General features: G+C 42.0%; 1 protein-coding gene across 10 annotated transcripts in view; it reads left to right on the top strand.

Moving 5' to 3' along the window:
* Positions 1-14602, top strand: part of usp48 (ubiquitin specific peptidase 48) — a 243158-nt gene that overhangs the window by 116309 nt on the left and 112247 nt on the right. For all 10 annotated transcript variants that reach the window (XR_010016075.1, XR_010016074.1, XR_010016076.1 and 7 more), the window contains 2 exons: positions 6918-7097; positions 11558-11692. Coding sequence is in view for 5 of the 10 variants with exons in the window: in XM_063033067.1 (XP_062889137.1) it covers positions 6918-7097; positions 11558-11692 (315 nt within the window). In the remaining 5 variants the exon portion in view is untranslated. The remainder of the gene's footprint in view (positions 1-6917; positions 7098-11557; positions 11693-14602) is intronic.

The raw sequence follows: 14602 nt of genomic DNA, 5'->3' as shown, positions 1-14602 counted from the left end.
TGGGTGAATAGAATAGAAATATTAAAAAGAAACAGTCAAGTGCCTGAAGGAGAAAGGAACAGAATGCTCTATTAAGTGATATTAGATGTGGTAAGGTTGAAGGATTACAAGCATCAACCTGGATTATTTGTCAAAATGTCCTGATTCTTGGTGTATCTATGCTCCTGCCCATACAGTGAGTGAGATTTGTTTTTGCTAGTTCTGCATTATCAGCTGCATTAAGGTGTCAGAGGCATCCATTTAAGAGATAGTGCCGTATTTTGGATCGAAAACATTAAAAGTGCACACAGAAAGCAGATAATTAAAGATCGTGATACTTTGAGCTCTCGTTTCCAGAGGCACAGAAGTGCCTTTTTTTGCCAACTGGATTTTCTCCAAACAGACGGAATAATAAGTCCCTCACTATGGCATTTGTTTGAATGAACATCAACTGAGAAAATGAAATATTTCCCATATTTTTGTGCAATTTTCCAGTGATGGAATAAAACTGAGAGAGCTGACTAAGCCAGTCGGATAGTTTTAAATAGTTTATTTATTAATGTGCTGATTTTCCTTTTCCTTTGTGCTTTTGTGTACATGCTGTAATGTAAATATTTTAACTACCAAAAACTTAGCAAAATAATTGTAATAAATTAATATGTTGGTGCTTTAACTTGTGTGGTACTTCACTAAATTATCATCCTGCAGAGATGTCAGTAGCTTCAACGGCTATCCCGCTAAGACACCTATAGTTTATCAGTCATGTGTCTTTCAGGGAAGCTCCTTTTGTAACTGTCTCCATGTTTAGGATAGAAATCACAGAAAACAACAGAGTACTAACACTGAAATATGAGATTGCCCTTCTATGCAAGTGTAGTAAACGTAATTTATTTGTCTGCTGAGGCTTGAGGCAAGTTAAATTCAGGCATGGTTTCCTTGGTAATCTGTGCTATCAGCCTCTGCCAGAAATTTCTTAGAGAGAAGAAACAGAAATAAGAGAACTTAGTGTAATTTAACACTAGACTCAAAGTGCTGTTGAAATACGAATGATGTCTATGAATTGAGTGGATAGCAAATAACCTGAAGCCCAGAAATATTCACTGAAACCATTTTACCCCTTCCTGGAAGTCCAAAATTGTGGTTAAATTCATAGCAATAACAAATTAAGAAGATTTAGTAGTTCATTTAGTTGTAGGTATGGCATTACAGTATCTTAAGATGAAATTTTTCATTTACTTTCCTTTTCAAATAATGCAACAGTGGTGTGGCCAAGCTTTCTCACTAGATAACTGCTTTAAAAATTGTTCTGTTTGTGAATCAGTGTTCCAGTTTATGTTGAAACATGGTAGCTTTTTTTAAATCTTTTCTTTGTATGAAAATAAACATCAACTATAACATTAATTGCTAAAATAATTAAATGGGCAACTAAATTCATCCCTTCTGCCTATTACACAATGTCCATATCTTTCAGTTTTCGTCACATTGATGTGCTTATCTAAATGTCTCTTAAAAGTCTCTGATGTTTTTGCCACTACCACCACCCGAGGCAGTGCATTCCAGGCACCCACCACTCTGTGTATATTTAAAAACAACTTGCCCCTCATATTTCCTTTGAAATTACCCCCTCACCTTAAAGGCATGCCCTCTGGTATAAACATTTCAACCCTTGGAAAAATACATTGTCTGTCTGCTCCATCAATGCCTCTAATAATCTTATGATCCTTTTTTAGGTCTCCTCCCAGCTTCTGCCGCTTCAGCAAAAACAACCCAAGTTTGTCCAGCCTCTTTTTATAGCACATGCCCTCCACTAATCCAGGCAACATTCTGTGAAACTACCTCTGCGCTCTCTCCAAAGCCTTGACATCCTTACTATAATGGACAACCAGAACTGTATGCAGTACTCCAGATGTGGCCTAACCAGAGTTTTATAAAATTGCAACATAACTTCTTGACATTCAACGTAACTCCTCGACTGATAAAAGGAAACATTTCATAAGCCACCTTAGCCCCCCATCAACTTGTGTAATCATTTTCATGAACCTATGAACTTGGATCCCTCTACTCATTACCACTGTTAAGGGTCCTGCCCTTAACAGTGTACTGTCTCTGTACATTTGACCTATCAAGGTGCAACACTTCATATTTGGCTGGGTTAAACTTCCGTCCATATCTGCAACTGATCTATATCATTGTATTTTTGGTCAGTTTTCAACACTATCTACGACATCACCAATCTCCATATCATGTGAATACTTACTAACCCACCCATCTACCTTTTCATTCAGGTCATTTATATACATCACGAACAGCAAAGGTCCCAGCACAGATCCACACTGAACACCACTAAACACCGACCTCCAGCTAGAAAAAGTCCTTTTGACCACTACCCTTTGTGTTCTATGGCCAAGCCAGTTCTGATTCCAAATTCTGAATTCACAATGGATTCCATGTATCTTAATCTGCTGGATGAACTTCCCACACCTTACTACAATCCATGTAGACAGCATCCACAGCTCTCTACCTTCATCAGTCACCCTTGTCAAACAAAACAAAATTAAGTTAGTAAGACATGACTTGCCCCGCCCAAACCTTTGCTGGCTCTCCCTAATTCGGCCATGGTTTTGCAAATGCTCATGAATCCTATCCCAAAGAATTCTCTCCAGTAACTTTCCTACCACTGATGTGAGACTCACCAGCTGACAGTTTCCAGGATTATCTTTGATAATCCTCATGAATGTTGGAACAACATTAGCTATTCACCAGTCCTCAAGGACCTTTCCTGTGGCTAGAGAGCACATGAAGATATTGGTTAAGCCCCCAGCAATCTCTTCTCTTGCTTTTCAGTAAACTGGGGTATATTGAATAAGACCCTGGGGACTTATCCACCTTAATGCTCTTAGAGGCCCAACGCTACCTCTGCCTTTACCTTGAAATGTCCTTGCATGTTAATACGCTCTGCTCTGATCTTCCATGACCTTCTCCTTGGTAAATACTGATGTAAAGTACTCATTAAGGACGTCACCCACATCCTCTGCATCGAAGCAAATGTTGCCCCCTTTCCCTACCCTCTCCCCAGTTATGCTCTTGCTCTTGATGTATGTATAGAATGCCTTGGGATTCACTTTATTCCTGTTTGCCTTTCATGGCTCCTCCTGGCTTTACTAATTTCCATCTTGAATTCTTTTATGACTTCTTTATAATCCTCAATGGTTCTGTTTGATTCTAATTTCCTGAGCTTTACATACTTTTCCTTTTTCTTTTTGACTAAATTCATCACCTCTTTCACCAACCATTGTTCTGTTACTTTGCCATCCTTGTTTTTCCTTCTGACCATAACATATTTGTCCTGTACTCTGTGCAGTTGGTCTTGTACTGTAGGTTTTTGCAAATAAAACGGTGTGAGGTGTTGTATGTTTGTTTAAGTAAAGCTGTAACAGTTTGTTTATTGTACTCCATACACTGAACGCAAGACACTCAGTAACAGAACTTTACGTAATAAGCCGTCACACAGACCAGCCTCGTAATGAGATCCCAACTCTATGTTGGTGGCTGTGAATTGTGTATGTTTCCACTGATTACATTACCCCTCCCCAGAATTCACTAAAACCGGCATTGTCAGCCTGTCTAGAGCTTGGATGAGCCATATGGCCTGGGTTCTATGTTCCATGGGTAGAGGAACAGCAGGTACCTCTGACTCATCCAGAGGAGTGTTGACAACGCTTATGGCCATGTTGTGACAATGGGCATGTAAGCGGAATCCTCCAAATCTTGGTAGACCACTTTAAGCCGACATACTGAAATACATTCAGGTTTACCCCTCCTGTCTATGATAAAAGTCTCCTAGTTCCTTTCCAAAGTGTGGAACGGATCATCGTAAGGAGGCCTAACTGGATGTTGGTGTGTGAGATAGCAGACGAAAACAAACGAGGTCAACAGGAAACCAAGAGTGCTCTTTGCTGTGATGGGAGGTAGGAATAGGTACAAATGAATTAATTTACTGAGATGGGTGGGATGCTGTTGAGACGCAGACCAGGCCAACAGATTTTATTCAGAGCAGGAATAAAATCACCTGGCACTTGTAATCTCTGCTGGTGTACTAAGTGAGCTGCGGGTGACTGCAGGTCTTCTTTTGGCACTCTTATGAGCTCCAGCAGGACCCACAGTAGATGATTATGCCAACACTCATACGTCAGGGAATCCCTCAGAGCAGCCTTTAAAGAGCAGTGAAACGGCTCACATAGGCCGTTGGGCTGTAGGTGATAAGCTGGGATGTGAGGTAGTCTAACGCTGAGGTTCTGGGCCATTGTAGCCACAAGGTCTGAAATGTATTTGGGACCGTGGTCAGAAGAAGTATTAGATGGGGTACCAAGCTGAGTAACCCAAGTGCAGATGCTTGCAAATAAAATAAAATAAATAAAAATACGATGACATTCATGGATTGGAAGCTTCACTTTATTCAGTGAAAAGACAGAAGATCAATCGTCTGAAGGTAGAGGCCCAGCAAAAAAAATCAATGACCTAATGGACAGATTGTGGACAGCGAGTAGTGCAGGAATTACAACAACTTGCTAACAGGCATGATCTGCATGGTTTCCTCTGTGCTGTAGTGTGCATCAACACTCCAATGTCCAAGGCTGCATCTCACAGAATAAAAAAGTTCGGGCAAACTTATCAAAGACATAAAGTTAGTCATTGCCCACTGCACAGATAACTTTGAAAAGATTCTGTCCATGATGTGTGTGTCCTAGATACAATTTCACTGATGTGTTTGTTGCAGTCTTGTGGCCATGCCTGACTGATAAGGAGTTGAGAAGGCCATATCCCAACTTAAAATGACAAAACTTCGAGAACAGGTGGTATTCCTGCAGAAGTTCTAAACCTAGTCAGTAAAATGTTTTAAGTCACTAATACCTAATCTCATCATCTGCATTTGGGAAGAAGAACCCAGAGATATCATGATTGTAAAGATGGACAGCAAACAAGTCCAACTGTGGCACTGATGGCACTACAGATGGATCTCCCAGTTGTCTCAGATAGAAGGTGATTACCTGAGCTGCTTTCAAAAGCCTCCTTTCAGTGGCCAGAATCACTGTGGATTCTATGCATTGAGGCGCAGTTAGCATGATCTTCAGGTTCACAGTGAAACCCTACATCATGACCCACAGATTGAAAGGCACTGTGATACACTGAGTGCAAAGTTCAAAATTCAAAGTAAGTTTATTATCAAAGTACATACATGTCACCATAAACCTTTTCTTGTGGGCAATCACAATAAATACAAGGAACACAATAGAATTAATGAAAGACATCCAATGGGGTGGACAACAACCGATGTACAAACAAAAACAAACTGCAAATGTGAAAAGAAAGAGAAAAAAAGTAGATAAGGACTAACTATCAAGAATGAGATGAAGAGTCCTTGAAAGTGAGTCTGTTTCAGTGGGAACAGTGACGAGGTGAGTGAAATTATCCTTGGTTCAAGACCCTGATGGCTGAGGGGTAATAACGGTTCCGGAACCTGATGGTGTGAGTCCTGAGACTTCTGTACCTTCTTCCTGATGGCAGCAGAGAGAAGAGAACATGGTATGGGTGGTAGGAGTCTTTGATAATGGATGCTACTTTACTGCAACAGTATTCCATGTAGATGCACTCATTGGTCGGGAGGCTTACCCGTGATGGCCTGGGCTGTATCCTCTACTTTTTGTAGGATTTTCCGTTCAAGGGCATACCATACCAGGCCGTCATGTAACCAGCAAATATACTCTACACCACACATCTAAAGGAGTTTGTTCAAGTTTTAGATGACATGCCAAATCACTGCAAACTTCAAAGAAAGTAGAGGCGTTGCCGTGCTTTCTTCACAATGGCATTCACATGCTCGACTAAGGACGGATCCTCTGAAAAGATAACACCGAGGAATTTAAAGTTGCTGACCCTCTCCACTTCTGATATCCCAATGAGGGCTGGCTTATGGACCTTCAGTTTTTTCCTCCTAAAGTCAATAATCATCTCTTTGGTCTTGCTGACATTGAGTAAGTCACGTGGTGGCACCATTCTGCCAGATTTTCAGTCTCCTTCTTATTTACTGATTCGTCACCACCCTTGATTTGGCCAACAATAGTAGTGTTGTCAGCAATCTTAAAAATGGCATTGAAGCTGTGCCTCTCAGTCATAAGTACAAAATGAGCTGGCTGAAAAGGATGGTTCAGAGAAGATTTAGGAGGATGTTCCCAGGAATGGAGATTTAGATATGAGAAACTAGTAGCCAGGTTGGATTTTTTTTTTGAGGTACAGAAAACGCTTTGGGGAAATTTAATCAAGTTGTACGAAACTGAGATACCTTGGTAGGGTGAATAAGAAAGGTTTGTTTTCCTCAGAATGGTGGAAGAGAAGGAATAAAGGCATGTGAAAAATATTTTTATTCAGTCTTTCGGGTGTTAGGAACTTGCTGCTCAAAAAAGTAAGGCTGAAATTTTTCACATATTTACAAAAGATACCTGAAGCAGTCCTCCTTCTGGCATAAATACAAAGCTATGTAATAAGAGTAAGGAAGTGGGATTAGTTTCAGTTGCTCCTTCTTTGCCAATATCGGCACAAAGGAATGCCACCTGTGTCAAGTTTCTGTAATTCTTTTTGTATATGAAGCAGATTACTGAATCACAGATACAATTATTTAATATCAGCATCATGATTTTCTTTCTAACTCTAGGGAAAAAAAACAACATTTTTTTCACTCTCTGTTTAGAATATTTTGTAACATTTGTTACCAAGGGCTGGATATAAGGTTATACATGAATATTCTTTGTTTTTTCAAAAATTAATGGTAGATTATTTCCATTGGAGGATTGTTAAAAGTCTTATGACTGGTGTTAGAATTGTTGCCACTGACATATTGTGCACTGAAGAAATTGCCTTTTTCTGTTTTTCTTACCTGCTAGATATTGGCTGTGTTTATGAGTTAAGTGCAGTGCTGATCCACAGAGGGGTGAGTGCATATTCCGGCCATTACATTGCACACGTACGAGATGACAGGACTGGCGACTGGTATAAATTTAATGATGAGGAGATTGAGAAAATGGAAGGAAAGAAGCTGCAGTTGGGAATAGAGGAAGATCTTGGTAAGCAACCAAAGACTTGCTGTTGGGATGAGTTCAGAAGTTTTACAAATAATTTTTTGTAGAATGAGTGTGCTGTGCTGCATGTTTGGTCCTTAGTTGTCAGGGCTACACACTGTTTTAGCTCGGTGGTAAGTTATGCAATTTGTTTATTTGTCTCTTCCAATGCAGCTCTGATATTGTGCAGTCAAATGCCCACGGCTGAGATGGGAAGCTCTGCATGCAGAGGATTCTGACAACGAACTCATGCCATGCCATAGTCTTGGCACATTGGACCCTGTGCTGATCAAAATATTCCACTGTATCTTAAGCTTAAGCTCTTGCACAAGTTAAATAGTTATTTATTTGGTCATTGGTATTTAATTAGTATAGTGGTTTATAGATACCATTGATGGACAAGCCTATCTGAAAATTACTCATTAAGTGTAGGCTGTTTAAATCAAAGCTTAGTAACTGATGTACCAACCATATGTGTTGAAATAAAAGTATGCTACTGATAGCTGCTTTGCTGCAACATTAATTTTAAGAAAAAACTTTGATTTTTTTCTTTCCCTTTTAACTTATCATCTTGCAAATTATGTACCTTCCATGCAAAGTGATTGGAAAGATCACTTGGTTGCAGACATTTTTGTAGATACATACAAACCAAAAACAGGCCTTGCGGCCCACCTAATCCTCACCAGCCATCAAACACCCATTTACATTAATCCCAATTTATTCTCCTCATGTTCCCATCAACTCACTTCAGATTCTCCTCCACATGAGGCTAATTTTCAGTGGACAGTTGACTTGCATACCTGTATAAGATATAGGAGTAGAATTAAGACATTCAGCTCATTGAGTCTGTTGTGCTATTCCATCATGGCCGATTTGTTATCCCTATGAACCCCATTCTATTGCCTTCTCTCTGTAACCTTTGATGCCTTGACTAATCAAGAAACTATCAACCTCTGCTTTAAATATACTCAATTCACTACCATTTGGCCAAAGAAATTCCTCTTCATCTCTGTTCTAAATAGGTTTCTCTCTGTTCTAAGGCTGTTCTCAGGTCCTAAACTCACCTACTTTGGAAACATCCCCCCCCCCCACATCCACTTGATCTAGGCCTTTTCCATATTCGATAGATTTCAGTGAGATTCCCCCTCATTTTACTAAACTCCAGCGAGTACAGGCGAGAGCCATGAAACATTCCTCACCCATTAACCCTTTCATTCCCAGTATTATTCTTGTGAACCACCTCTTTATCTCTGTAATGCGATCTGACCAATGTCTTATAAAGCCTCAGCATTACATAGTTTTTTATATTCTAGTTCTCTGGAAATAAATCCGAACATTGCCTTTGCCCTCCTTACCACCTATTCAACCTACAAGTTAACCTGTAGGGAATCCTGCGCATCTGATTTTTTGAATTCACTCCGTTTAGAAACTAGTCAGTGACTTTATTCCTTCTGCAAAGTGCAGGACCATACATTTCCCTGCACTGTATTCCATCTTTGTACATTCTCTTACTCTGCCTAAGCCTTCTGCAGGCTCCCGGCTTCCTCAACACTGTCTGCCCCTCTCCCTACCTTAGCATCATCCGCAAACTTGGCCACAAAGTTTTGGATTGTGTGAGGAAACTACAGAACCTTGAGGAAATCCACAGAGTCACAGGGGTATTTGCAAACTCCATGCGGATCACGCCAGAGATTAAGATTGAATTTGAGTCACTGGGGCTGTGATTTAGCGCCCTTTTGCTGTCCTCGACTTGTTTATATGCTTTTTCTATTGGCACTGGTTAATAATTCCTCAGTGGGAGCTGTGTGGAGTGTCATGGAATGGCTGTTCTTTTCCATTTTCTTCTCTAGTTTGCAGTGATGGCGGTCCTGCTCTCTACCTCTTCAACTCAACGTTGGATGATGTCAGGAATCATTTGCACAAATCTGAGAAAGTGAGGAGGATATGGAGCTTGAAACTGAGCGTGGACTAATATGGTTGTGAACCACCTGATAACATTCAGAGTATAGTCATAGTCATACTTTATTGATCCCAGGAGGAAATTGGTTTTTCGTTACAGTTGCGCCATAAATAATAAATAGTCATAGAACCATAAATAGTTAAATATTAATATGTAAATTATGCCAGTAAGTTATGAAATAATTCCAGGACCAGCCTGTTGGCTCAGGGTGTCTGACCCTCCAAGGGAGGAGTTGTAAAGTTTGATGGCCACAGGCAGGAATGACTTCCTATGACGCTCAGTGCTGCATCTCAGTGGAATGAGTCTCTGGCTGAATGTACTCCTGTGCCCACCCAGTACATTATGTAGTGGATGGGAGACATTGACCAAGATGTCATGCAACTTAGACAGCATCCTCTTTTCAGACACCACCGTGAGAGAGTCCAGTTCCATCCCCACAACATCACTAGCGTTACGAATGAGTTTGTTGATTCTGTTGGTGTCTGCCACCCTCAGCCTGCTGCCCCAGCACACAACAGCAAACATGATAGCACTGGCCACTACAGACTCGTAGAACATCCTCAGTATCGTCCGGCAGATGTTAAAGGACCTCAGACTCCTCAGGAAGTAGAGATGGCTCTGACCCTTCTTGTAGACAGCCTCAGTGTTCTTTGACCAGTCCAGTTTATTGTTAATTCGTATCCCCGGGTATTTGTAACCCTCCACCATGTCCACACTGACCCCCTGGATGGAAACGGGTCACACCGCGGTACCTTAGCTCTCCTCAGGCCTACCACCAGCTCCTTAGTCTTTTTCACATAAGCTGCAGATAATTCTGCTCACACCATGTGACAAAGTTTCCTACAGTAGCTCTGTACTCAGCCTCATCTCCCTTGCTGATGCATCCAACTATGGCAGAGTCATCCGAAAACTTCTGAAGATGACAAGACTCTGTGCAGTAGTTGAGGTCCGAGGTGTAAATGGTGAAGAGAAAGAGAGACAAGACAGTCCCCTGTGGAGCCCCAGTGCTGCTGATCACTCTGTCGGACACACAGTGTTGCAAGCACACGCACTGTGGTCTGCCAGTCAGGTAATCAAGAGTCCATGATACCAGGGAAGCATCCACCTGCATCGCTGTCAGCTTCTCCCCCAGCAGAGCAGGGCGGATGGTGTTGAACACACTGGAGAAGTCAAAAACCATGACCCTCACAGTGCTCGCTGGCTTGTCCAGGTGGGCGTAGACACGGTTCAGCAGGTAGACAATGGCATCCTCAACTCCTAGTCGGGGCTGGTAGGCGAACTGGAGGAGATCTAAGTTTGGCCTGACCATAGGCTGGAGCAGCTCCAGAACAAGTCTCTCCAGGGTCTTCATGATGGGGGAAGTCATTGAGGCCGCTGGGGCGCAACGTCTTCGGCACAGGGACGAGGCAGGACGTTTTCCACAGTCCAGGAACCCTCCGGAGCCTCAGGCTCAGGTTGAATACATGGCGAAGTACTCCACGTAGCTGAGGGGCACAGGCTTTGAGCACTCTGGTACTGACACCATCCGGTCCTGCAGCCTTGCTTGGGTTGAGACGTTTCAGCTGTCTTCTCACCTGTTCAGCCGTGAAGCCCACTGTGGTAGTTTTGTGTGGGGGAGGGGTATAGTCATGAGAGCAGGGTGGGGGACTGTGAGGAGGGGTAGGAGGGGAGAGTGGAACATGTGTTGATTGGGGGCTGACAACAGATGGCTCATGTGGGGGATGGGCAGGGGTCACAATGTCAAATCTGTTAAAGAACAGGTTAAGTTCGTTGGCCCTGTCCACACTTCCCTCAACTCCTCTGTTGCTAGTTTGCCGGAACCCAGTGATGGTCCTCATCCCCCTCCAGACCTCTCTCATGTTGTTCTGCTGGAGTTTCCACTCAAGCTTCCTCCTGTACCTGTCTTTAGCCTCCCTGAGGAATCAGATTGGAGATTTAGGAATTGAGTTTAGTTGGAGTCAAGAACTCTAGCCTTAAATCGTATCGATGCCATGTTGAAATAAAATTTGATCCATCCTGGACTTGATACTGATCAAACACTAAATAGTACATAGTAGTAGCAGCATGGTGGTGCAGTACAATTAAGTATCATCAGTAAACATGGGGAACCTAACATTGTTTCAACTGATATTACCTTAGGGCAGCACATAGATGATTTGTTAGAATTTGTGATATGTTTAAGTCTCATATTCAAAAGTACTGCATTTGGATTGGGGTCTCAGGAACCATATTTCAAATCAATTATATGTCATGCTGTCTTCAAATCAACTTATTTGGAAGGGTTGTGTTCAACATTTGCAGTTTAAAATGCCTTTTTAGAATATTTCATCTCACAAAGTAATACAAGTATATCTGCTTCCTTTGCAATAAAATTTAAGAGAGATAGTTAAAAATAATTATATTATCTGGTAGAACGCTGTAGCTCTCAATTAAAGGTGGATTTTCTTGCACATTTCATTTCTTCCTTTGGTACAAACATTGAGGTTTAATGTTGCTCTTATTGTAGCAGAGCCTTCGAAATCACAGGCACGCAAACCTAAATGTGTTAAAGGTGTCCACTGTTCAAGAAACGCTTACATGTTGGTGTACAGACGGAAGGTGGAAGTATGCAATGAAAAGGAAATAAGTGTTCAACTCCCATGTAAGTTTCTATGTCCCTATCAATGTTTTTCTCTTATGTTTGATGCACTTTAACATTGGTAACAATGTTGATCTAAGATTGCATTAAGGCTGTAGATTTATTTTAGTTCATGTATTTATAATTGCACAGTTAGAGCAGAAGGCATAACAAGTAGCATAGTTGAATGCTCCTCTTGTGGGATGTGGGAAGGCAGGGAGACCTCCGGGGTCTCTGATGACTTCACCTGCTGAAAGTGCATCCAGCTGCAGCTTTGAATACTCCGCATTAAGGAGCTGGAGCTGGAATTGGATGAACTCCAGATTATTCGGGAGTCTGAAGAAGTGATAGACAGCGAATATAGAGAGGTGGTTGCACCCAAGGTGCAGGACATAGGATGACAGTCAGGATGAAAGAGGTTAAACAGCTAGTGCAGAGTACCCCTGTGGCCAGCACCCTCAACAACAGGCAACTTGTGGGAGTGGAGGAATAACCTAGCAGAGGGAAGTCACAGCAGTCTGGCAGTATGGCTCCCAGTCTGGCAATGTGGCTCAGAAGGGAAGGAGGAGAGGAGGTGAGCTGTTGTAATAGGGGATTGTAAGTGAGGGGAATAGGATGTTTGATGGACGAGAAGGATATTCCTCAATCAGTGGCATATGTTGTGACATTTGTTGACTTTGCAACAGCAGTACAATGCAGTAAATACTAATAGAGGAAAAAACTGAATTACAGTAAATATATATTCATGGGTTCAATGTCCATTCCGAAATCAGACTGCAGATGCGAAGAAACTGTGCACAGCTCTGTACCTTCTTCCTGCTGGTGACAATGAGAACAAGGCATGACCAGGTGATGGGAGGTTCTTAATGATGAACGCTGTCTTTTTGAGGCATTCCTCCTTGAAAATGTCTTGGGACAGAGTCTGGTGCCCATGATGGAGCTGACTAAGTTACAACTCTCTGCAGCTAATTTTGATCCTGTGCAGTAACCCCTTACTCCCCAACCCAAACGGTCATGCAGTCAGTTAGAATGCTATCTGCAGTACATCTGTAGAAATTTGCATGTCTTCGCTGCTGTACCATATCTCCATAAGACATAGGAGCAGAATTAGGCCATTCAGCCATCGCGTCCGCGCTGCCATTTCATCATGGCTGATCCCGGATCCCATTCAATCCCATACACCTGCCCTTTCACCATATCCCGTGATGCCCCGACCAATGAGGAAACTTTCAACTTCCTCTTTGAATATACTCACACACTTGGCCTCCACCGCAGTTTGTGGCAGAGATTTCCACAGATTCACCACTTCTTGACTAAATATTTTCCTCTCTACTTCTGTTCATCAATTTTGAAGCTCTGCCCTCCAGTTCTGGGTATACCTACGAAAGGAACATCCTCTCCACATTCACTTTATCTAGTCCTTTCAATGTTCAGTAGGTCTCAATGGGATTACCACACATTCTTCTCAATTCCAGTAAGTACAGGCCCGAAGCTGCCAAACACTCCTCATATGTTAGCTCCTTCATTCCTGGAATCATCCTCGTGAACGTCCACTGGACTTTCTCTAATGACAACACATCCTTTCTGGGCTATGGGGCCCAAAAATTATTGCCGATACTCCATGTGTGGCCTGACTAGTGTCTTATAAAGCCTCAGAATTATCTCCTTACTTTTATATTCTATTCCCCTTGAAATGAATGTCAACATTGCGTTTGCCTTCTTTACCACAGACTCAATCTGTGAATTAACCACCTGGTAGTTTTGCACGAGACTCTTAAAGCCCTTTGCAACTCTAATGTTTGAATTTTTTTCCCGTTTTAGTTAAAAGTGTGCACTATTGTTCCTTTTACCAAAATAAATTATCGTGCATTTCCCAGCACTGTATTCCATCTGCCACTTTTTTGCCCATTCTTCCAATTTGTCTGAGTCCTGATGCAATCGCATTACTTTCTCAGCACTAACTACCCCTCCACCTATCAGAAACAGAATCAGATTTATTATCACCGGCAGCAGTTCAATGCAATATATAATATAGAAGAGAAAAATAAATAAATAATATAAATAAATAAGTAAATCAGTTCCTGTATATGTATATTGAATAGATCAAAAAATGTGCAAAAAACAGAAATACTGTATATTAAAAAAGTGAGGTAGTGTCCAAGGGTTCAATGTCCATTTAGGAATCGGATGGCAGAAGAGAAGAAGCTGTTCCTGAATTGCTGAGTGTGTGCCTTCAGACTTCTGTACCTCCTACTTGATGGTAACAGTGAAAAAAGAACAGAGCGTGCCTTGGGTGTTGGAGGTCCTTAATAATGGACGCTGCCTTTCTGAGACACCACTCCCTGAAGATGTCCTGGGTACTTTGTAGGCTAGTACCCAAGATGAAGCTGACTAGATTTACAGCCCTCTGCAGCTTCTTTTGGTCCTGTGCCGTAGCCCCCCCCCCCACCCCTCCCCATACCAGACAGTGATGCAGCCTGTCAGAACATTCTCCAAAGTACATCTGCAGAAGTTTTTGAGTGTATTTGTTGACGTGCCAAATCTCTTCAAACTCCTTATGAAGTATAGCTACTGTCTTGCCTTCTGTATAACTAGATCGATATGTTGGGACCAGGTTAGATCCTCAGAGATCTTGACACCCAGGAACTTGAAACTGCTCTCTCTCTTCACTTCTGATCCCTCTGAGGATTGGTATGTGTTCCTTTGTCTTACCCTTACGGAAGTCCACAATCATCTCTTTTATCTTACTGACATTGAGTGCCAGGTTGTTGCTGTGACACCACTCCACTGGTTGCATATCTCACTCCTGTACACCCTCTCGTCACCATCTGGGATTCTACCAGCAATGGTTGTATCATCAGCAAATTTGTAGATGTTATTTGAGCTATTTGGAGTATTCTGTGCAGTTCTGGTCACCTAACTGTAGGAAGGATA

The sequence above is a fragment of the Mobula hypostoma genome, chromosome 25 (genome assembly GCF_963921235.1).
Source record: "Mobula hypostoma chromosome 25, sMobHyp1.1, whole genome shotgun sequence".
Taxonomy (NCBI): domain Eukaryota; kingdom Metazoa; phylum Chordata; class Chondrichthyes; order Myliobatiformes; family Myliobatidae; genus Mobula; species Mobula hypostoma.
Note: the sequence above shows the minus strand (reverse complement) of the source record. Positions and strands in the feature narration are given on the sequence as shown.